Source organism: Prosopis cineraria, unplaced genomic scaffold, assembly GCF_029017545.1.
Source record: "Prosopis cineraria cultivar Desert tree isolate PC_DT_omini unplaced genomic scaffold, ASM2901754v1 PC1, whole genome shotgun sequence".
NCBI classification, from domain to species: domain Eukaryota; kingdom Viridiplantae; phylum Streptophyta; class Magnoliopsida; order Fabales; family Fabaceae; genus Prosopis; species Prosopis cineraria.
Window position 1 is genome coordinate 48715830 of NW_026555332.1, and position 25292 is coordinate 48741121.

A 25292-nucleotide genomic window follows, 5' to 3' on the forward strand; every position below is an offset into this window, starting at 1 on the left:
TCTTATAAAGAACTTTAAATTCTAAATCCCCATTCTCTTTATCTAATTTCATTGCTTCATAAGCAATTAGGTGGAGTTTCCTACCCTCCCTACGTCAGTTTCAAAAGAAATTCCTATTGATTTTTTTCAATTTCATTAAGCACCCTTTTAGGAAGAAGAGTAGTTTGCATTTGATAGCTAGGTAAAGTCGATAAAATAGATTTAATCAAAACAATTCTACAAGCTAAAGACAGGTATCTACCTTTCCAAGAGGAGAGACAATTTGAAACCTTTTGCACAATTAGGGAATAAGTTGAACAAGTAGCCATACCATGTATGAGGAAGACCTTGTATTTCCCTAAGACAGCTATGATTCCTATCCCAAGGCTATCACTCAATTCCTTAGCATGGTTGAAATTGATATTCTTAGGTAAGAAGACGTTAGACATGTCAAGATTAACTCGATGACCAGAAGCAATACAAAATTTGGTCATAACTTCCCTAATGAAATCCATTTGATTTTTAAAAGCTTTAATAAAGAGGATAAAGTCATCAACAAAGAATAAGTAGAATATACAATGCCCTTCACCTCTAATTCTCACAGGTTTGCACTTCTTGAAATTAACTTGTCTTTAGATTAAATGGCCCAATCTCTTCATGCATAAAACAAATAGATAAAGGCCAAAAGGATCTTCCTGTCTGACTCTTCTAGTGGAGGAGAATCCCTATATTTCTTCACCATTCTAAAGAACTCTCATCGAAACCAAAGAAACATGAACAAAATTTAGATTAAATCATAGTCTGCGAAAGGTCTTCTATAGAAATTGCCCATCTAATCTATCATAAGCTTTTTTCATATCCACTTTAATCGCAACAAAACCTTTTATGCCTTTCCTTTTCCTCATAGAGTGAATGATTTCTTGAGCTGTGATAATATTATCACAACCTTGTCTTCCAACAATGAAGCTTCTCCCTCTATTTCTATTTATAGAGGAAATTATCATTTTTTACTTTTTTTTTATATAAGCAACATCACATATTTCAATAAGCATTTATTACACATTTTTTAAATTACCCCTCATGATTTACATTAACGAGAAATAATTAATGCATGCTTATGCTAATTAATATAGGGCATTTTAGTTTAATTTTTTTTATTTTTAGACATAATTATTATGATTAACCAACTTTTTTTAAATTGTGTAATACAGTTGTTTCTCCTTATATATAAAAATGGAGGGAATACATTGATTAGGTTGGACAAGAAGATTCATAACCAAAATGCAGATTTAGATATTGACCTTTTAAATGCCTACTAAGTTTTGTGTTGTCACTAGCTGAAACAGGATATGCTAGCATACATCTTCTGCCATCACAATAAAAGCCCTCTTTGCTAGTAAAGGCCTGTTTAACTGTCCACTTAGAAGAAACGTAACAGATAATTAGATGCATGTCAATGGACATTAACTCTTTTTAAAGGCTTTAGTCCAACTTCAATTGACTTTCAATCAAGCAGTCTATTTGAAGAGGCAGTAGATAAAGTGTAAATCGGACTAAAATGATAATTAAAGTGAATCAAGTGTCATATTTATTGATCACAGGAGATATATACTTGCCATGGTAGCATTTCTATGTTGGTCTTCAACTCTTCATGGCAAGACTTTAAGGGAATTTACGAGGCTAGCTAATGTTGGTTGGCTTGCTTGTTGATGTGTTTGTCATATATCTTTATCACAGATTGAGTTGTCATAAAGATCTGCTTCTGACTTTGAATGACGACCCTTCATGTTTCCGCCATACAATCTAGAATTGAAGATTTCCACCCTGTCATATGACCACATGTTCAAAGAAATCATGTTATCCTTGTGTATGATATAGTTTCTAGTGTATGCATGAATTAAAAGATGTGAATTTGAGCTAGTATATAAGGCAAAGACAGGAAAGTTCTCAGTATTTGAGGTATGAGTTTAATTTTCCCACCATTTAAAAAAATTCCCTTTTAAATTCAAAGACAATTGTTCATTCGTTTTCTGCATTTCATAGCATACACAAATTGTGAAAGCTAAACAGGTCTTGATGAGTTGCTCTATTTTTCATTCAGAGAATTTTTATTAAGGACTACTATAGAGAATTAATTTTATGTGGGTTCAATTTTTTAAAAAATTTTAGTTCAATACAGAAAAGAAAAATTAAAAAAATTTCAACAACAAAAAAATTAAAATACCCTTCAATTATTATGCCTTAAACTTAAATTAATTCTCTACAGTCGTCCTTACCTAAAATCCTTCCTTTTCATCTCTTGAAATATTCTTTAAAACATGATTTATTTTAGTTCAACTCGGCATATGTTTATCCAAAAGGTGGAAAAATTAATCTTTGCAATTAAGAGTTATTCGCATTATACCATTATATATCCCTATTAGCTAAAATCAGCATCCCGTCTCCTTTTAACTCCAGCGAGTGATCTCCGCCGGGATGCATCTTTTGACATCGAGAAAAAGACACTGTAACCCATAAGAATGCTTCCTGGTGTACGTGTTCAATGGCCTTATTGATTCATTGCAACCTACCTCTCTTTGCAGGTTTTAATTACAAATATTTAAATAAAGCAGCCAGCCTGCAGCTTCGTATGATAAATGGTATCAATGCATGCATTACAGTAAATGAATGCTGATGAAATGAAATAAATGCATGTGTACTTTTAGTAGCAAGCTAGCCAGTGGACATGCAACAAGCCAAAGTTTAATGCAAGCATTGGAAAATGCACCATGTCCACACAAATTTCGATCCTCATTTGCTTGAAGAGCATTAAACCAACTGTCCCTCCTCACTCAGACCATTCTAATTATTGTAAGCCCAATCCCAACGCCTATATCCCCTTCCCACTCAAAACCTCCAAGTCATATATGGGACCAGAATTCAGTTTCCCTGCAGCACTAATTCTGAGAATGAATATATAACGTAACCCCGTAATTTACTGAAATTCCCCCATGGTTCTTCGTTAGGAATGACGAAGAAAGTTACTGATGATCTGGTTAAACGTTACAGAAGTGAAGATTAAAGGCTTCTTTTTACATTTGGATGACACAAGCAAGCGTAGATTGGAAGTCTCTGAACAAGTTGAAATCTGACAGAGCAAAGATTTATACAAACTAGTGAGCACGTGGGCAACTTAGGACTCACGTGACTTGCGCGACAAGCAAAGCTTGGGTGAGCTGGGCTTCACAGAATGCACCCCATTCCAGATCTCCGTGAAAGCTCTGACAATAACCCCATGGTGGTGCGGCGAATTGAGCCGAAGAAAGCACTGCAGAAGCTTTCTGAGATCATCCGCGGCGTAAATCTCGTTCTCCAGTATCATTTGGAGCATGGAATGCCTAACGTCCAAATAAGGGTCGTCAGAATCTTTCTCCACCGCCACGCCTTGGCCTCCCACCCTGCCCAGACCCCTCACCGTCTTCGGCGCCCTCGCGGTGTTGTCGCAGCTGGAAAACTGAGAAGAGCTGCCGTAAGGAGAGAATATGGAGGTGGTGTTGTCGTTGTCCCAGGAGCTTGAAGAACAATAGTTGTGAAGCGGGAGCTTTTGGTTAGTTGGCTTGCGAGGCTTAGTCTTGGGGTAAAGGATGTGAGAAAGAGAAATCCTTGGTTTCCTGCAACTGCCGCAGCCCAGGTCGACGGACACGGTGTTGAAAAAAAGCTTCTTTCTGGAGCTAGACATTGCTAAGGGATTGGTTGCGAGAAACAGGGTATGAAAGCCAGAGAAGGAAGATGAAGAGAGATAAACGAGCCTGGGACGAATGAATATGGTAATACCATTTGATGTCAGGGGATAGGAAGGATCGTATAAATATATGCTACGTACCCTAATTGTTGAAGCTTTTCATTGAGGACAAGCTGATCAGGGCCGCCGATTTTTGAGAGAGAAACAAGCGCGCGAGTCGACCGTCCGATCACATGTGCATGGAGAGTCAGAGTCAGAGTTATTGCTAGTACTTATTAGAAGCGCTCGTAGATAATTATGCTGGTAACTTGTGGCGTTGTGATCAGAATCAGATTTTAATTTTCTCGTTTTAAGAAGGTGTACTTTTAAAAATGGAACATGAGATCGGGAAGATACAGCACGAGCTCCAAGCTGACATGACAGTGAAGAAGAATTATAACACGGACGGAGAATGCTAAAAACAATTGAACCACTTGATTCTGTACCCAAATTTTCAACCATCTTGCGTTGGATATGTGATTTGGCTTAGCTGTACGGTTGTATAAGCCGACATGGATTTTTATTTCCTCCACAAAGTTCAAGGGTTAATTGGATTAACTTTAGCATTACCGCCTCTCATAGTCTGAATCTTTCAAATATCTCTTTTTCGTTTTCTTTTGTTTTTTAAGACGTGTCAAAGAAAGGAGAACAGGGCCCAGGTGAACAAATGATGAATATGATTTGCCAAGTGATGAATATGATTTGGCTCGGGAGTTGCAGGCCAGGTGAACATGGTTTAACCGTATAAGCATGCCTGTGAGACAATAATTGCCAAGGCATTTTGTCCTCGTTCAATTTTAAATTTGCATTTCATTTGTTCATGAATTAATAAGATTATTAGACATGCAGTACAGGTCTCTCAAATAATAACTAAGAATGCGTCCTTTCGCAAATTTAAAATTGACATTTCGGTTGTTCCTAAATCAAGATTAGACATGAAGAATCATGTCTGATATAATTTCTGTCTACACTTGGAAGGATAGATTACCAACAAGCTATGGCAACTAATGCCGATGCAATAAATTAGAGGCAGTATTAAGCCGGCCCGTGATGCAATTGAATTTATATGAGATTAACGTAAATTCAGAAGAAAACTCGGGGAAAATTGTATGCATCCTTAGAATCGGGTCATTAAATTGGAACATGACGAGTACGTATATGATTTTTTTCCAACAATAACATAACAGAAGAAGATGATATAAGAAAGAAGTCCTCAGCCTGTACATGAAAATCATAGATTTGTGACGTTGTGAGTGGATTGCATAGCAGTAATAATCATCTTGCAATTAAGATACATATAGATGTTGGGAAGAAGAAAAGGGGAAAGTGAAATGAAATGAAATGAAGAAAGGAGAATTGAGATGGAGCCATGGAGGGACGAGTATCTTGGAAGAAAGTGGAACAAGTAAGGCATGGGGGGTTGCGTGGTTGCAAGTACAGAAGCAAAGCTTGGGTGTACAGGAGATACAATATATAAACAAAGGCAAACGTACGTGAGCTACACTGATAGCGCGTGCCATGGCTTTACCCATCAAAAAATCAAAATTGCTGAAATACTAATAATTGCAAGGTACATGCGCACCCTCTTAATCATAATTCTTCAATCTCACGCTTTACTTCCTTAGCCCCCACGCTTCAAACGCAGGCCTCCATTTTCACTTTTCTTGTATCTTTGTCTTTACACTGTAGCCTTGCCCCTAAGCCCATCATGACTCTCGCGTCTTAGCCCACCAACGTCATTCCGGTACCTTCATGGCCCACCGAATCTCTCTCTCTCTCTCCCTGCCCCATAAATATACATATTTATTATTTAAATATAGAGCATAAATGTGTTTTACATGTTCGTTATGAAATGTTTGAATGATGAATTAGTATTGTGCATTGTCAATTGTCTCATTACTTATTATTTTACAGTTAATGACAAATCCATGGATAGAGCATAACGAATCACGTTATGTATTGAAAAAAGAAAAGTGAGCTGCTCTATATTATTTTCCGCTTTTTAGCTTTTGCGAGCCGTATAATTTGCTACAGATTTTTTCATAAAAACATCAATAGTTATGTTATGTATGTGTCTATATCGAACTTCACTCGTCTTTAGATACTTGTCGGGGATTGCAACGAGATGTATCAAAATTTGGTATAATGTTCGGTTGGTTCACCACAGCACACCTTTCTTATTCAAGATTAATGGTGTCTTTTAGCAGAGCCTAGCAAATTGAAGTCGCTGAACTGAAAATTTAGGCTTTATCTGTCCACATTGCATAATTAGTCCCCCTGATTTGCTGCGCACTGACCTGCAGTCCAACTGTCCAAGTGGGCGCAAGAAAATAAAATAAAGACAAAGATATGAGTCTGACAGGTTATGTAAAACTTCTAAAACCTCTCCCCACACGGAGCCAAGACTTGAGTTGAGGGTGTAGGAAAATATAATTTAAAAATAATATAATATTTTTAAAAAATTAATTACATCAGACAAAAAATATAATAACATGAATAAAATTGTACATATTTTTATTTGAGCAAAATATATTATGATTTTTTTGACCAAAATATAGAGAAGATTGCTGTAGAGTTTTACTTTGAACCTCCAAATATTTTTCATTAAATCTAAAGAGTTTAAAATATTGAAAATATAAAGTGCAAGGTTATAAATTTTCTTTGCTATATATATAGATGTAATTTTTCCCTTGTGAGGTGAACATTTGCCTCCTCGCACGGGCCAGTCTCACACAGATAATCCTTTCCCTATATAAGAGGGGCGAATGGGTAAAACCATACCTATCGCATGGATAATGTTATGATTAAATAGTTAATGCCGTTACAACTACACTCACAGGTTACATTTATGTAAGAACAATTTTTCACTTCCTTTTTATGCAGAACTGTTCTACTCTTCTTTTAAATATTAAAAAAATACTGTTTCAATGGCCAAAAAATCTCGGTCAAAGTAAGTATCGGTGGCAGCCCGTTTATTTTATTTTTTTTAAACGCGTGTAGGAATCGTTAAGCTTTTCAACCATATATCTTTAACTTCATTATTGAATAATGAATTTCTCATGAGATAACGTATTAAATTTTAAAAACGACTGATTGTCCACCATATAAAAATATTATTTCGACGTTTTCATAGAGAGGGAAATTTTTATCTGGCCATTTAATTATCAGCAATCCAGACAAGGTTGACTAGGAATAGAGTAGACAAATAAAAAATAAAACATAATGCGCGGGTTAAGGATCACAAATACGTACCATTATTGGCCAATTGGAAACGGAAGAGTGTGAGGTTGAAGGTTCAACTGGTTTGGCATGTATAAACATCATACGTACGATTTACGGAATTTTGAACAAGCACGGCAATTCAAAGGAAGCACCTTCCTCGCAATCACGGACGAAAGAAAACCCGTGGTAGTCCTGTTTCAGGGGATATTCTACTACGTACTGAGCGATCACGAATCACGGCACAACGATTCTGACTCAGTTCCCCCGGATTTTTCCGCTGATTTGCCGAATGTATTTAAACACTCAATGCTCAATCGGACGATCGCTATACCAGCTAACCGTCACGTTCTCGTACATTATTCTGACCCTTGCAACTATATATATTGTGTTATTCTCATAGTTTGACTCTCTCTCCCATTTTTAAGTCGTTTAATAATTTTCCTTTTGTCAGTCAGTTGGCTGAGGTTGGCCCGTCATGAGCAGCACTTACCTTGCATCTTCACCCGGGTTTACCCTGCCCAAAACTCTCTGTTTCATTGCCTCAAAAATTAACAAAAAAAAAAAATCGAGTCTATATCAGATACAAGTTCTATTCGTTGTGTGAATCAAGCACTGACGTTTAACATTTTCCTTGACCCGACAAGCGATAATTATGGGAAAAAAGCGTTGAGTTTCGTTGACGCACTAAACTAATCGTGTGCAATTGATTGACAAATCAATCTAGCCAATTACCCTGCTCAGTGGGAATTTGATTGCGTGATATATAAAAACCTTACTATCTTGAGATCGGTCGAACTGGAGATCTTACCAATATACATACCCGGCCACTAAAGTGTCCACTGAAAAGTGAAAGGCAAAATCAGTAGAATTGTTACGGACTTTTATCATCTTACACATAATCTATCCACGTGTTAGTTGATCAATACATAACAAGATTATGCAATTGTACTTCGGGGAATTTGGCAAAGTAAATATTCGCTCTGTCTATTTTTTTTTTTAACGGTCACTTTTAAATGTTTTTATCAATATGATATTTTAAATTTTAATATAATATCAATTATTACTTTTTTTCAATTACGCCCTTATATATGGTCATTAACTTGAGAATTCCAAGGCAATATTGCATAATCACGCAAATAAATTGATTTAAAAAATTTTACTTCCCCTGTGTTTATTATTTTTTTTATTTGCCCTCTATTGGAACACCTTTAGAGGGGGGGGGGGAAGATGCAGCTATGATGTAGATTGAGTTAGAGGGTGATTTTAAGATATTCGGTAATTTTTAAAAAGCTTCAGAACTATAATGAATTTTACCAAATTTTTTTAAGAAAAAATATCAATTAAAGACTATTAAAAAAAAATTTATATCAATCGCTTATTATGAAAACCCGAGAGGATATTTGTTGATGCTAGTTAGTCTTTTATCAACAAGTATCTAGTTGAATTTTAACAATTCATTCTAAATTAACAACATTTTATTTGGGCTTATTTTTCATTTAGATTTTGAAAACAATTGATTCTTGACTAATATAAATTTTCTTCAGCAGACATCCTTGATTGCTATTTTCTCTTTTCTTAATTGGTATAAAATAATAAAAATGCTTATGGATGAATAAGGAACAGTAGAAGAGTAAAAAAAAATATTAATTATTGATATGAAAATAAGGAGAATATAAGAGATTGGGATGAAAGAAATGAATAATACAAGAGAGAATTGGGAAGAAAAGAGTGGTGATATTCATTCACTTAGATATCACAAATGTGTGGTATACGGCCCTTATTTATAAGCCTCCAACTCTACACAAGAGTCAAAATTTTATAAATAAAAAAATTATTCTACATCATGATATCACATGAAACTATTGGAGGTTATGAATAAATATTAAAAAAATTATCAATTTAAGGGCTATAGAGTCATGACATTAATCACGACACGGAATCCTAAGAGGCTATGAAGTTATGGACATCAACAAAAAATATCCATAACAATTACATTTTTTAATCTAGATACTAAAATTTTAAATGATAAATGAAACATTTATTCTTGTAAGTGTTTGAAAATAGATCAATCTCTGTTTTCATTAGAAAATACTACTCTCTTTGTTGATAAATGTGAGACATTTTTTTTACTAATCACCCTTCAATAAAATAGTTAATTGCCTTCAAATTAATACTATCTTTTTTATATTTATCTTTATTTAATAAGATGTTTTACTTTAAAATAAATATGAAGTGACTCATTTATCAGAGGCACTTTTGAAAAAAGCATATTAATTATATCTTGAAATACTAAAAATATTTTATATTTTTTAACATCTAAACCCTAAAAAATGCCTTAGATATTATTTCAAATGAAGAAAGTATTTATTTAAAGATGAAAAAGAAGGAGACAAAGAAAATAATTGTCCTTTCAGATTCAGAATATAATCAATACATATAAATTAAAATCTCCAATCCTAGCTGCATCAACTTTTTGTTTTCAATAAGTTTGAAATCAATCAACTAAAAATTATATTGCAGTTAGTGTTTCTAAGGCCAAATAGGCCTTGATGGTCGGACCAGGGCTCAAGAAGTGTTGTAATGATTGAGTGGTGTGTTAAAATGATAAATCTCACATTACTCATGTAAGAATGGCTCCAAGGATATAAGTATTAAGTAGTGAAAGTGAATAAGTAAATGAATTTAAAAGAAAAGTGGGCTCGTATACACGAGACAGACCAACGCAAGGCATTCACTATTGAAAACCTTGAAATTTGGCTATTTGAATGTCCTCAATTTTTAGTCTTTAAACAAATATTTAGATTCTTAAATGAATTTTATCAAAGTTATTTTTTTTTCAATGTTTTTGGACAAATATGCTTAGTAGTGGTTTATGCTCCTGACGAGTGCATAGGTGTACGGTCTTTAGCCTAGCATCTTAAATGTCCAATGTTCATATCTAGATCTTAGCCTATATAAAAGCTCACAATTAGATAGAATGAGTTGCACCGGTCTTCGAGTTTTTAAGTTATCTCTTCTATTCCCTAGTACTGTTGTTTTATTGTCATGTTCCTTAGTTTATTCCAACTAGTTTCTTTTGTTCTATGCCCCTGTCTGGTAATGTAGGATAAGTATTTTTAATCTTGGGAAGTTGTCATGTGATCAATACAGTATGATGAAATAATTCTTAAGGATAATGTCTTTCAACATGACTCAAATTTAAAATTACTACCTATTGGCAATAAGAACAAAGCCGTCTTGTTCAACTATTTGGTCCGTCCTGCCAATTAACTCGAGTTGGCCCATTTTAACCCAAGCGATTCTTGAAGACTTGGAGAAAAACTCGACACTTAGAATGGTTCATCCATTTTGACCCATTTTTTATTTAAATATTTTTTATTTAATTATTATATCATTGATTCAATTATCAATGTAACTAGTTAAACTATGAGAACCATAATCTGTTAATTTTTATGGTTCATCTTCTGATCTGATTTTTAAAACATTAATTATAATTATAGTGAAAACAGGAATGGTGCTAGTGATAGTACAATGTAGCAGGATAATATTGGTGCAACAAGTTCGATCGGATCTTGGTGGACAAGAAGATAAAAAGAACCTTAATCAATATATAGGTGGGCATGTATGCATGACGACGCATGATGCATGGTTTGGTGATGAAATAACCACTAAAAGACAGAGACAAAAAAGAAAAAGAAAAAGAAACAAGTTAGTTAGTCAAATAATGAGAAACAGTTGAACCACTCCATGTATCCCAATCCCGATGTGGTTCTTGTGATTAGTTACTTCCATTAGAAAGTGGAAACACCCTGCCCACTCAGTGTGTAGTGTAGCATGGTTGTTCAACCACACTAGGTACCATCCCAACCGTTTTGCTCCAAGCTGTACTGACTCAGTTGTCATCTGGCTGAGGCTGGAGCACCAGGATGGTTATGGTTGTGATGAAATCTTGATCATTTAGTATTAATTTTAATGGTCCAGATTTAAAAATTTTAACTCATATGATTTATTTTTTTTGTCAACAGACATTTATAATATTATATTTATTTTAAATTCTGTATTTAGTAAAATAATAAAAAATTATATCAAATTTAAACTGTTTAGATTAATTTTTAGACGGTTGATGGGAAATGGAAACTGACCTGGTCTCCATTTGCTAAAAAATATATAAAAAGGATTTGCTTGCGACTGCATTTGATTCTCCGCTGAACGTGGCTTCAATATATCCCGCCTCGACACATAAGGCTTCAACGGGACTATTGAATTCATATCTAAAGCCAGGTCAACAAAATTACCAGAATGTCCATTATACCCTTTCCTGCCTTCTCTCTCTTCCTCTCGCCCTCCAATGCCTTCGTATGTCGTTCTCTTTCCTTTTCAGTATTTAAAGGCTAAAGAAGTCGTCAGCTGTTCAAGGCCCCACAGATAATGACACAAAGCCCAGGACGCAAAACAACTAGTCTCTTATTCTCAAGCAAAATAATAGTAGTGATTAAAAAAAGCAACCAGTCTCTGGTCCACGATGGATACCCCCAACGCCAATGCATTTCATCGCCATCATCAACACTTTCAGTTTACTTGTTCAACGCTGATGATTTTATTGAGTAAAGGTCGTGTTTCGAAAAGATTCACGCCGAAACTTTCCACTCCAATGAAATTCTTGCCCTCCCATCAACGCCTCATTCATGAGTCCCGTAAGTTATCAAAACAATCATTCTTCACCTTCACGGCCAAAACTTCCAGGAACTTGGCTTTGGCCTCAACCTACGGTCAACTAACTCATTCAGCTCTCTAATCTCCGCCATAATTTTTTTTTTGGTGGTAAGAATAAGGTAGGCCTTGACTGGGTAAAATTATGAAAAAATGATAGAGAAGTCCTCTTAATTTAATTAAGTTTTAAATGTTAAACTCTAAAAGTTTAAAAGTTCGACTTTCGATTTTATAATTTTGTGATGATTGTAATAATCCTTACCCCACTCCATCGAAAGTCTTTTGGATTGAGCCAACCCACATCACTGCAACGGAAGCCGCTTTCCTGAGGTGGTATTTGAGTTATTACTTACCCCATTAAAGAGGTCTTTTGAAGCATTTTTAAACTCAAACCTCAAACTTCTACCACCTTAATGAAGTTGAGATTAAGTCTGGTATCATTGGGTTACTAACCACTTTGGAAAAAGCTGGGTGCCGGGCCCTTGCGCGAATGGTTAAAACTCCAGTCAAAAGACCCCTGGTGGGATGGGATGAGGACTGTTACAATGATAAAGTTGTAATTTATGTTCCAAAATTTAAAAGGGTAAATAAATTTATTTATTTTTTAATCATGTTAAATTTTAAAAATAAGTTACAAATTTATTACAATAAAATTGCAAAATGAAGAGGTTAACTTGTAAATTTTTAGAGTTCTATATTTACTTGAGATCTCATTTGAATTAATTAATTCCCTTGGAATCCATCTATCATTCTTCCTAAAATTGTCTCCAATAAATAATAAAGGGTTAAAGTTTAATTTTATCCCTATGCTTATTTTTTAGAAGTGATGGACGCCTATACTCTTAAATGGGACAATTTTACCATTGGATTATTTTTTTTAGGAGCAAAAAACCTCCTCTACTAATAAACAATTAACTCTGTCATTATATGCTGATGTGGTATGTGCGCGGGATCCACACACGGTGACATCTAATACTTTGACAATGTCCTTTAGTATTAATTTTTCTTTAAAATTTTTTTTCAGGAGCATTGAGCACCCTAATTTTTTTTAAAAGTACTGGACACCTAAAGTCTTGTTAAAATAAAGTTTAATAAATATTATTAAAATACTAAATATTTTAATATTTAATAATAATTTAAATATTATTATTTAAAACATTATAGCACCCAATTTAATATTTTAAAATTTTTAATATTTTGTATTAAAAATGAAGAGGATAAACCTCAAAATTAATGAAGGTATTTTTTTCTCATCTCTCTATTTTTTTCTTGTTAAGTAACTTTTTTTGTAACATGTTAATGGAATAAGTAATATTTTTTAAATAAACATTTTTGCCATTATCTTGTTGGTCCTGATTGTCATATTTCTAATTTTACTCTTAATAGTGCAACATACAGAGCATGTTGAATTTGGGTAGTGTAATATTTTAGAGGAAAATTGTTAGTTGACAAAAAAATTAAAAAATTTAAGTAATATTAAAAATATAAGTAAGTTTTGATATACACATAAAGTAAAACAATTTGAGCACTGTCTTGAAAAGAAGATCGATGTATAAAAAATAAAAAATTATCTATAAATTTATAAAATGCTAGTTTGAGTTATTAATATTTAAAAAGTAATTTATAAATTTTGAATGAATATTTATAAATAATAATATTTAAATTATTAAATATAAAAATATTTAATATTTTTAAAATATTTATTAAATTTTATTTTAATAAAATTTTAAAGTATTCAGTGCTTCTGAAAAAAATTTTAAAGTACTCGAGGCTCTAAAAAAAAAATTAAGGACAAATTAACACTAAAGGACATAGTCAGAATCTTATCTGTCACTATGTGTAAGCCTTACACATATGTCATATTAGTATATGATGGCAAAGTTAATGATTTATTAATATGGAAGATTTTTTCCTCCTTAAAAAATAATTAAGGGATAAAATTATCTCACTTAAAATACATGCAGAAATAAAACTAAACTTTAACCCAATAATAAAAGAAAACTCGAAAAGGAACACGGGATTTTTAATGGAAACACGCCGCCCTTATTTGTCTTGTTCGTGATTTAATGTTGGAAGCGTCTTGATGGAAGTACGTGGAAGCGAAGCTTTATTGGCGAAAGAAAATGGTACATTTTTTGTCAACAGAAAATTGTAGATCAGACCAATATCAACAAGACCATTTAGCATTTCTAAAATTAAGCATTAATCAATCCAACTTCGCCTGGTTTAGTTCAAACATATGTTGCTTACAAACATTTTTTTCTATTGCGAAATGGAACTAATTAAAAAAAATTATGAATTCATGATTTATATCGTACAAAATGACGGAAATGCCCTTTATCTGAACCCAAACCGCCATCTGGAAGTCGTGAATCCGTTTTTGAAAAATCCCCATTAAACCAGACAACGTTGCGTCCAAAAGTAAAGAGAAGCGTCCGCGCCAAGAAATCTCATCTTCTTTCTCCTTTCATTTGTTTTTTAAAAGAATTTTAAAAAGTAAAGAAAGAATCATCCTCAATTTCTGTCCCAGTATATAATTCGAACTTTTCGATACTTCGGAGTTCGGATCACATGCTTCTTGCTTAAATATTGTTTCATCTTGCTTCCAAGATTGATCTTCTCGGAGAACAATCCTCATCCATTTTTTTCTATTGTTTTTCCTTCAATCATTAATTCCTTAGCCTTTGGTTGGCTCTGAATCTTTCCACCTTGAAATCCCATACCCATTTATCAGAATCTCTCTTCCTTGTTCTTCTGGAGAAAGTTGCCATTAGCGATCTTGCAGTTTCACAAACTTTGAAGGCTTGGCCCTTCACAATTTCGACGGGCTGCTTTACTTCCAGAGTTCTGCCGGTTCGTGTTGAAAATGTTGGGAGAATTCATTACTAGAAGTCTTATGTACGTATGCTCTCCCCAGGCATGATTTCTCCAAGTCATTTTGATATTTCATCTTGCATTCTTGATTCTTCAATCTTCTGGATTTCAGATTGCTTCTTGGATATGCATACCCTGGCTTTAAATGCTACCAGACCATAGAGAGAAACAGGGTCCAGAATGAGGAGCTTCGCTTCTGGTGTCAATACTGGTAAGAGATCATTCTTCTAAAAGGAGGGGCCCCTCTTCTTCATCCTGTTTTCGATTGATTGCTGTGAAATTTATGGCTTTCAGTTTGCATTTAAGGGTCAGAGTTGTAGGATCAGAGCTGGATTAGTTAGGATGGAGAAGGAATTGCTCGGCCCTTTCTGTTAATTAGAATTAAATTTCGAAAGCATAGATGAGTGAAGAATAAGAGATTTCATTAATGAATTGTTTCACAAAAAGGGGTCATCTTTTTCTTCATAACCAATCAGGAGTCAATGCCCTGCGATGCAGTGCAAATATTTATTTGACATAACATTGGACCCTTTGGTCCAAACGGGGTGGGGGAAATATAACATTAGAACACGTATGAAATAACCCGGCCTCAGAATTTAAATTCAAATAGGATTAGTTTTTCCTGAAAATGGAGACAATATTCACAAAGAGAGACGAGAAAGATGCAATCCTACTGTTAATTTTAATCAGCGGGTTTGATCGATATGAAAGAAGTTTTAACGCGCAAGTGGATTCACAGGGTTCTTGTGGCATTTCTCACAGTTGTGGAAAGCGTCGCCGACATATTCATTTCCTGGTATGTGTAGGATCTAATAATTACTGGCATAATATTGCAAGTTAATCTAGTTTGTGTAGTCAATTAACGCCAACCTCTTTACGAAAGGTTGCCGATGTACGGGGAGCTGAAACTGGCTCTTTTCATTTACTTGTGGTATCCCAAAACCCAGGTAAGAAAATAGCAGAAACAGGGTGAGAGATTTGTCACTTTCTCTTTCGCGCACTTCTTACCTCCCACTGACTATTTTCGTAAGTAATGAAAAGATGAGAAGACACACACTTGATAACAGTAGAGCTGTTACTCATTGTAGGGAACTGGAGTTATATATGATGCAGTGTTGCGACCTTATGTAACAAGTCACGAGCATGATATTGAGAATAAGTTGCTTGAGTGGAGAGCTAGGATCTGGGATTTGGCCGTATTTTACTTACAAAACTGCTCAGATTTCGGGCAGTCAGCATTTTTGCAAGTCCTCGAGTACTTTGCTGCTCAGTCTAGAAAATTTAGCGGCAACAGCACCACTAAGGTGAATTCTTCTCTTCACTTATGAACCCTGTTTCAATTTGATTAGCCTGCCATTCTCAAGTAAAGTTTTGAGTGAGGTTTCTCACGAGTTTTTGTAATTGCAGAAAAATGATAAACAGGGTGAAGGTGAGGCGCAATACCCTCCAAAACGATCGATCTTTTTTGCCAACAGGAAGCACAAGAAGCCGCCATCATTGTCGGAGTGACGCCAAAGACCAAACATTTCGAAGACACCCAAGTGTGAAACTGTAAAGGTTGGTTTTGATTCTGTACCAGAGTACAACCTCAGCCAAATTCGCGCGATAACCTGCCACCGAATCCATAAATCCAATACCCCCAGCATAGTTGAGAACTGTTTAGGGAGAAAACTTGTATTTTGTACATAGTCACATTAATCTTACCATCATTGTCATTCGTTCTTTGATCAAAGTTATCAACTTCCATTGCTAAGCTCAACCCTTTCTTAATTTTTCCTTCATTTTGAAACAATGATAGCAAAGTGACCTGTCTGAGGTTCGATTAATGGCATTATTCATTCGTTGATTCCATTATATTATATGTCGGACAGCAATGAAAAAAGGGACAAGTTTATGAATTAGGAAATTACAGTAGCGATAAACATTCTGTGTACTTAAAGTTTAAACCAGACAAAAGAAATTAAAAACGAGCATCCCCCATGATTAAGCGAAGTGACTTCAATGGGGTTGAGGCCAGATTGCGCGGGATATCCGATGGAAAATCCAGGAAACACCAGAAACGAAGCGGCGATAGAAGAAGCTGAGATAAGGAAGTAGGAGGCGAGGGAAGCATGAGGAGGAGGAGGAGGGTGAGCTGGTGGTGGGGGAAGAAGACATTGGCCGGAGGTAAGCCGAAGCGGCTCGCTTGACGAGGCGATTGCGAATGGAGATATCGTAGGCAGAGACAGAACCCGAAGGTGGAGTGGCGGATGAGAGTAAATCTCTGAGAGAAGTGTAGGACACGAGAGAAGATGATCCATGAGAGTGATGACCCAAGTCTGACGAGGATAGCGGCGCCTGCACGGTGTCGTTTGGGAGAGCGCAGAAGCTCGAACGCTGAAGTCGCTTGGCGGCCGGGACTCTGTGTTCCTTGGGCAGGACCACGGATGTGGCTATGGAGTTCCGGCGGCGGAGGGTCGTTGTCGATGATTCTAGAGCGAGAGTGGTGGTGATAGAATCCTCCATGATTGGATCCTCCAGGACTAGAATTTGAAAGTATCAATCAAATATTCAAATACCGCTGAAACCCGTGCACTGGCTTAGGCTCTCCCACTCTCTCTCTCTCTCTATATATTTTTTCCGACGGAAAAAGAAAACCTCATCTTTTTTGAAAGTGTTTTGCCTTTATCTTTATTAATGTGAGGTGGCTGTGTGTCATGTGGCCTGGATCAATAGGCTTTTTGATTGAAATAAAATCAAGACAAATTTTTGAATTGTGCCCTTGATTTTAAGTTGACGGTTAAATGTTTGAACGATTTTATAATTAAAAAAATTTAGTATAAATAGTTTTGATTTTAATTTGCTGGCCAGAAATAGTTTTAATTTTCAGTTCTTGATTGTATTTTTTCCCTTAATTTTCGTCCTTTTTAGTATTGCATTTTCCATGATTGAGTCATCTGCGACAGTGACTACAATTAGATCAGCGTTATACTTATTTATAGTTTATATTTATACGGTCAGAATTATTCGATAGCCACTCGTATTCAGTAATATTTGGCTGTTGATAAATTATAGAGTAATGCCATTATCAATTTAATATTAGTAAAATATCAATTCAAGATTAGCAAAATCCCATGTCTTTATTATCATCATCTATATGGCATGAACAAAGTGGTAAAAAATCTTGTTAAAGACAATGTATTTTTGGAAGAATTGCGATGCATATTGCTTGGTCTCTGTACATTCTCAGTTAACAAATTTGATCCAAAGATCCACTCAAAAATTAAGTATGAAGGATGTTTTTGGAAAAATTGTTCTGGTTAATACTTCATAATATTTGAATATGATATCATGCAAAGTTGAAAACACATATATAATTATCCGTATGCATAAAGATATATTTAATTACTTGTTCATTGAAATTTGAAAATAAACAAGTGATTGATGAATCTTCTAGAACCCTCATTTAAATGAATATATATGTGTGTGCATGAATTTGGTGTCATATCGCGTGAATTTGTATTCTTAAATGGTCAAATGACCATATATTTTTTTTATGATTATTCATACGTTATAGGTTCATGATTTTTTTTAATCATAACTTAAATGAATATTGATATGAACAAGCATATGAATTGAAAACGAGTAACTTAAATATAGATTCAATTATTAATACATAGTTGGCAAAAAAACATTATTAATACATACATATATCCATCAGTTTTATTGTTAAAGGATTTTTAAAATTTTAAATTACATAGTATTTAATTTTAGCTAGGAGTCCTATTTTCTTCCCAATTCATTAACCTTTTTTTTTATCAGCTATGATTTTTTTTAAATGCGGTTACGTGATAGTTTGTAGAACTTTTTATAAAACAATATTGTAACTTCAGTAAAATTCAAATAAAAGATTTAAAATAAACAAAAATAAAAGAAGATGTATGTTGATAAACAAACCCGCAAATGCTTAAATTATAGAGAGAAGTGGGGATACCTCAAAAAACAAAAAAAAAATTACAGAGAGAAGCGAGGCACGTGAAAAACTCATAAGTAGTGTAAAGTCATATAATTAAAACATTGAAATTTTGTTAATCAATGCCAATAAGGGAGAATTTTGATTTAGATGTAAAGCATTATAAGAGGTTTTCTACTTTTCTTATATATTTAATACATGTAATTCTTTCCAATAAGATTGAAACAAGTATATTCAAAATTTGAAAATAAAATAGAAATATTAAAAACAACAGATAAGAACAGACTTGTTGATTTTTTCTTTCACGTGGAACATGTTTTGATAACTTGTTTTTGTTTTATGCTCTCTCTTGAAACCATAGGGGGAAAAAAAAAACTCCAAAGCACCTTTGTGTGTGTGTGTGTGTGTGTGTGTTTTGTTATACTAGTTCATCATTATCGTAGTTTAAGAAGTTTTGTTAAAACAAGTCAACAGTATTGGCATTAAAAAGAGCAGGAATTTATCATCTCGTGTATTCTTGGGTGAGTGGCAAGCATGGATTTAGAATCTCAAAACAACAAATATCTTTTTAAGTTTACCGAGTAGAATAAATACATCAGTGACCTGTTACCAAGTAGAATATCTCTATTTACACTCACTTTATTATATTGATGTATGGTCCAGTGGTCTCTTTCGGCTTTCATTGCATGACATCTCTTAATCTCCCGGCTGAAGGGAGTGTTTTAAAGCTGCAATTGTAGATGCAGCATTGATGTTAATGAGGTTGGGCTCAAGCGTTGGGCAAGTCTTTGGACTATCACATTTCTGTTTCTATGGTTGGTGAAGTTTTAGAAATAGCCTCATCTTTCAACCCTAGGGCGCTCCTTTATGTTCTTTTTCTGGTTTTGTTTGTTGTTGTGTTGGACCTCTTTTCAGTGTGCCTGTTTTTAGGTGGCGTTATTTGGTGTTTGCAAAATATATTTGAATGATACGAGTACAAATTTCTCTGGGATCAAAAAAAAGAAAAAAAACATAAAGTATCCCTTATGTTAACATGTCGTGCAAAATATATTAATCACTTGTCATACCTGTGTCTAATTAGGAACAAATCAACTTTTTTTTTTTTAATTCTTTGTTCCCCCCTCTTATTTTCTCATTTCATTGTCATCCCTTTTCCACTCATTTTTGGTATGCCCGCGTTTTGGTTCCTTTTTCATATAATTTTTAAGCAATTTTTTTGTAAAGTAAATGAGCAAAATTACTTTTAAAACTTTAGATTCAACAGCATCATAGACCCTAAATTTAATTATTGTGTGAATTATTTTTTTAACTTTTGAAAATGGTATAGTATAACTCCTATTATTAATAAAGGTTAACTTTAATTATTAATTAATTATAAAATACAAAAATAACTTCAAAAATTATAGAAAATGACCAAAAGGGTCCTTTATTAGGGTATAAAAATTGTTAGTCATTTTTTGTAATTCGTGTTTTATTTCTTTATTATAATTTTTGAGGTAATTTTTTTTGATCAATTAACAGTAATGTTAACTTCTGTTAATGATAAAGATCAGATTATGTTATTTTCAAAAATTGATGAAATAATTTGCATGACAAACAAATTTAAGGTTTATGATACTATTAGACACAAAGTTTAGGATAATTTACTAATATATTCTTTTTTGTTCCAATAGTTATATTTATTTTGTCAACTTAATATTTTATTGTCATCGTTGGCAAGTTTTAACCATGTGCCTTATCTTGAAAAAACCAAAAGTTAAAATAATAATCAAAATAAATTTAAGAGATTAAATTAATAAAAAATTAACTTTAAAAAATTAAATCAATGATTGAAACTAATATAAATGACTATAAATTTTACTATCCTCATATATATAGGAAAAAATAAATCATAAACGATGATTAAAAAAAAAAACCAACATAAAAAGACAAGTATACAGAGATGTATATTACTACATGTAGCATGCACTGCTTCAAATGGATTCACCAGCAACACGTTCATACTTTGAGAGAAAAAAATGTACTGCAGCATCCCGTATGATATAGTATTTTCTTTTGCCCATAATAAAAGAAGATCGCGAGTTTGTAACTATTTTAGGATCTTAAACTAAAATTTACATATTCCAAATAACAAGCTGATTAGATAACTTGTCAAAGTATTGAAAACAATCAATGACGGTGCTAATACCCCGAGCTATGGGGCACAACATTTTTTAAATTAAAAATTTAGAAATAATTAAAAAAATTAGAAATTAAAATCTTTAAAGTTTGGTTAAGAAGCGCTTCAAAATATTTGAGTCAAAAAATATAAAATATTAAAAAACATGAGCATTTTTTATAATTTTCTTTAAATCTAAAGGATGCATTTATCCCCTAACATCCGTGTAGCGCTGCCCATGATAACAATTGAAATTTCGTTGTTTCATTTTAAAAAAAAATAAATTAGATAAGAGTAAAGTTAGAAAAATATGGGTAAAAGCTATCAAATGTTTTATAGTTTAGTCTAAACAAATCTTTTAATTTGTGCCCCATTGTCATGATGGAGCACGACTTATGATACAATAGTAACAATACCACACATTCTATAAAAATTGTATCACTATGCTTTTTTGTTAAAATATTTCTACATGACTTCAAAAAGAAATTAAAAGAATAATATTTTAGTTTACTAACACAACTATCTTTACAATACTTTAAAAATTTGTATCCAAAATTCAAAACACTCTCATTCATCATCAAAAATATTACTTTCTTCATTAAAAAAATGTAAAACATTTTCAATCAAATTTTATCTTCAATAAAGTATTTATCTATTTTCAAACTAACTCTATCTTTTCATATTTAATAAAATATTTACTTCTATTAAATAATCTATAATAAATATAAAGTCATTATTAATAGGGGTACTTTTAAAAAAGTTAATGATTACACCTCAAAAAATAAAAAATATTTTACATTTTTGAACATCTAACTTTTTAAAAAATACTTTACATTTTTAAATAGAGAGAGCACCATATATAGCACATACATTTTATATCTATGTCTTAATATTTTGAAAATTGTTGCATTGGACGTATCATGTTAGATCCTATTTGATATACTTTTTTCATTAAAAAATATAAAATATTTTTAATTTAATTACATTCTTAACAAGTTAATTAATTATTTTTAAATTGATATCATCTTTTCATGCTATCTTTATTTAATAGAATCTATTGATTGATTTAATCATTAAAAATGCTTTTAAAAAAAACTCATTATTTACATTAAAAATAAAAATATATTACATTTTTTAATATTTTATCTGAAAAAATTTGTTTTTATGTTTTTGAAGGAGAGTACAAAGTTGATAAAAATATTTATTGATGTATCACCAAAAATATTTATTTTAAAATTAAGCCATTAAAGGAACATATAACGCAATTTGTTGATTAAATCGAAGAAAATATTCATAATTTTTTTAAAAAAATATGTTTAAGGTAAACAATTTACAAACTGCGACGGTACTCCCCCCATCCCGTGCCCGTGCCACCAACCAACCCTTGACCCATCCCTCCTATCTTCTTACCCGACATTACAACCTCAGGCTTTGGGAAGCTATAGCTGTAGAGTGAGGAAGAGAAGGATCGAGAGAGCACTGTGAACTGAAATTCCACCCAATGGCCTCCTCAACTGCCCCCGCTGCTATCCTTTCTTCAAACCCTACCCTCTTCTCTCCCAAATTATCCTCTCCCTCTCTCTCTTTCTCCCCTTCCTTCCCCAAGTCTTTCGTTGGCCTTCGCAAACCCTCACTCTCTGCTCGCCCTCATTCCTTTTCCTTGAATCGTGCCTCTCATTCTAGACGCAGCTTCGTCGTCAAAGCTTCTGTACGTGCACTCTCTCTTCCCTTACTTATCTGTCTACCTTATTCTTGGCTGATTAATTGCGAAATTTGTACTGCTGACTCGAAATATTGCGCACTTGATTGTTGTTGTTTTTCGTCTAACACATCGTTCGTCTGAAATAGTGCTACATTGGGCCATAAATAACTCTTCAACGTGGATTTTCCTCTATTTCTAAGATTTCTTAGAGGATTTCCTGCCCGTTCCTTTTTCTGCCGTTGTATATTTGCCGTGTTACATTAAAAGCATTCATTTTTCTGTTTACAGCATGTTAAAAACTTAATGATAAAACTTAGATCTTGTTCCATTGAAATACTAATTAGTCATAACAATAAGGAATTTCGATGTTGTGGAGTTGAGAAGCATATTGAGACTAGTAAAAATGTGAATGGGTTCATTTTCCTCTCTTTCTACACTCTTCTCTCTTTGCTCTCAACTTCTGTTTTATATAAAAGCATGTTAATTTTAAGTCTAAATCTTAACACGGAAGAGTTCTGTAAAGGAAGCTGGTATTTCAAGCACTTGGTAAAGCTCTACGATGAAGCAGAGTCGGATGCTTGTGACATTTGAGCATCTAGTATTGTAAAGTCTAGGGTGTGTTATCGATGCTAAGGGAGAATCAACTTTAACCACTGACGGCAGTAACTTCAATGATAAAACCGGATCTCAAGTTTCCTACGAACTTTTCTTTGACTTAACTTTTGAAGTATGCTTTTTCCCTCTCATTTTACAGAGTGAACTTCCACTTGTTGGAAATAAAGCACCGGATTTTGAAGCGGAGGCTGTTTTTGACCAGGAGTTTATCAAGGTAAATGACACGATTCTTCTTATGTCCTTTAATTAGCAGTAGATTCTCTCCTTGTGAAGTGCGTCTTTTATTTGTTTTTTTTTATTGTAATACCTTTTGAGATGTGTTATGCTTGTAAATGTTACTTCATTTCAGGTTAAACTTTCTGATTACATTGGAAAGAAATATGTCATCCTCTTCTTCTACCCCTTGGACTTCACATTCGTTTGTCCAACAGGTTTGTCACTAAATTAGAATGAGGTTAGTAAGATACTAGTCAATGCTGTAGCTACTTTGATTCTTCTCTGATCTCTGTTTTTTACTTATAGAAATCACTGCCTTCAGTGATCGGCATGCAGAATTTGAGGCACTAAATACTGAGATATTGGGTGTTTCAGTTGACAGCGTGGTGAGTTAATTTGCCTTGTGTAGTTTATTATTATCTTCTTCAGTTACTGGCTTTTATATTAGCTATCAAAGAGTGTTAAAATACGTTTGTACGTTTTATATTAGCTATCAAATGAAGTGAGGGTAGAGGGAAATACTATGCTAGCTTACTGCCTCCATAAACATGGGAAAAGAAAAATAGCTGCCAATGAAATTCATAATATATGCAGCGCCCTTAACCTTATGTCCATAAACAGCATGGCATATGCTTTAAGTTCACCTTTATAGTTTCACAGCATGTTCTAATTCAGTTTTAGTTCCTGAGTCTCCTTCTGCTTGTTTAGTGGTTTTACTTCTATTATTGTAGTTCTCGCATCTTGCATGGGTTCAAACGGATAGAAAGTCTGGTGGTCTTGGGGACTTGAAGTATCCACTGATTTCCGATGTCACCAAATCAATTTCAAAATCTTATGGTGTGCTGATTCCTGATCAGGTATGTTTAGGCATTTTAAAATTGTTAATACTGAGACTATGCTGAAATTTCACAGAGCTCTTTTTTTATATTAAAAAAAGGATCTTCTGTCTTCTCTCCTAAAATACGAAGGGAAAATTGTGCTCATAGATCCTTGCGAGTTTCTTAAGAGGCATGGGTTCAGTTTTGTATAATTGCTATTTAAAGTCCTTCTATCTATTCAAATCAACTTATTATGTGTTCATTTTGCTCACCAAAAAAAAAAAAAGTTATTATGTGTTTATGACAAAACTTATGCCTTGGGTATTTTCATCCAAGTGACTCTATCTTGGGGCTTGACCTTGGATGCCCTATGAAACAAAATATAAGATGCTGCTTGGGTAAATCCATAAATGTACATATAGGAAACATCTAAGGCATAAATGTTGCGAAATACCTTACACGCCACTTCTCTGGGCCTGATGTTTCCGATGATTAGGGGATTGCGTTGAGAGGATTGTTCATTATCGACAAGGAAGGCATTATCCAGCATTCTACCATTAACAACCTGGCAATTGGTAGAAGTGTTGATGAGACGAAGAGAACACTACAGGTAATTACGTACACAGACAAGACAACACCAAGATTGAACAATATTTTATGTAACCTATTTTCTGGTCATTTCTTTCTCCTCTCTCACCGTTATCTAATCTCCTCGCTTCCCATTCTGTGTATTTTTCTTGCAGGCCCTGCAGTATGTGCAGGAGAACCCAGATGAAGTTTGCCCTGCTGGGTGGAAGCCCGGTGAGAAGTCCATGAAGCCAGACCCTAAACTTAGCAAGGAGTACTTCGCAGCAGTGTAGGCTGGATGATGGTCAAGACTTAAAAGAGCAGTAATTGTGCATCTGTTATGCAGTGTAGAAGGGTTTTGTTTTTTTTTTTTTTCCGTGACACTTTCTCAAGTCCTGAAATTTGAGCTGCGGGCTGTGAATTATGATAATAAATGCATGTTGGTGTACCTGGATTTTTGAGCGAATTATGTGGCAGTTTTTAACATTTTATTTTGACTGGAATCTGTAAACTATGTGCGCTTGAATGATATATCGCACCCAGGTTGGGACTCCAAGCAGTTTTGGTTCCTCTATCGGATTAATCAATTAGCACTCTACTAGTACTAGGAGCATGAGGGGAACGAGTTATAGCTGTAGCTGGAAAATTTTCCCAATTAATTTATAACCTAATATGACTGGCCCTTGTTTGCTTTTCGTTGTCTTAAATGTGCCAGCTGC

The 25292-nt window shown here is 33.8% G+C and overlaps 4 protein-coding genes across 4 annotated transcripts; 2 read left to right on the top strand and 2 right to left on the bottom strand.

Annotated features, from left to right (window-relative positions):
- Window positions 1–1521: 1521 nt before the first annotated feature.
- LOC129317471 (transcription repressor OFP6-like) lies at window positions 1522–4244 on the bottom strand. Its single transcript, XM_054961819.1, has 2 exons — window positions 3163–4244; window positions 1522–1803 (listed from the first exon to the last, which is right to left on the bottom strand). Exons 1-2 carry the CDS (start codon window positions 3695–3697, stop codon window positions 1763–1765), a joined length of 576 nt encoding a protein of 191 aa, XP_054817794.1. The 5' UTR covers window positions 3698–4244; the 3' UTR covers window positions 1522–1762.
- A 9863-nt stretch (window positions 4245–14107) lies between these two features.
- LOC129307555 (HVA22-like protein i) lies at window positions 14108–16391 on the top strand. The gene is made up of 6 exons (XM_054948479.1): window positions 14108–14569; window positions 14658–14756; window positions 15285–15341; window positions 15429–15492; window positions 15634–15849; window positions 15953–16391. Exons 1-6 carry the CDS (start codon window positions 14538–14540, stop codon window positions 16052–16054), a joined length of 570 nt encoding a protein of 189 aa, XP_054804454.1. The 5' UTR covers window positions 14108–14537; the 3' UTR covers window positions 16055–16391.
- A 28-nt stretch (window positions 16392–16419) lies between these two features.
- LOC129307571 (uncharacterized) lies at window positions 16420–17279 on the bottom strand. The gene has a single exon (XM_054948481.1). It carries the CDS (start codon window positions 17048–17050, stop codon window positions 16544–16546), a length of 507 nt encoding a protein of 168 aa, XP_054804456.1. The 5' UTR covers window positions 17051–17279; the 3' UTR covers window positions 16420–16543.
- Window positions 17280–22038: 4759 nt separating this feature from the next.
- On the top strand, window positions 22039–25129 carry LOC129285610 (2-Cys peroxiredoxin BAS1, chloroplastic). Its single transcript, XM_054921365.1, has 7 exons — window positions 22039–22363; window positions 23112–23186; window positions 23322–23403; window positions 23495–23574; window positions 23920–24045; window positions 24503–24616; window positions 24750–25129. The coding sequence occupies exons 1-7, from the start codon at window positions 22157–22159 to the stop codon at window positions 24864–24866; spliced, it is 801 nt and encodes a 266-aa protein (XP_054777340.1). The 5' UTR covers window positions 22039–22156; the 3' UTR covers window positions 24867–25129.
- Window positions 25130–25292: the final 163 nt, after the last annotated feature.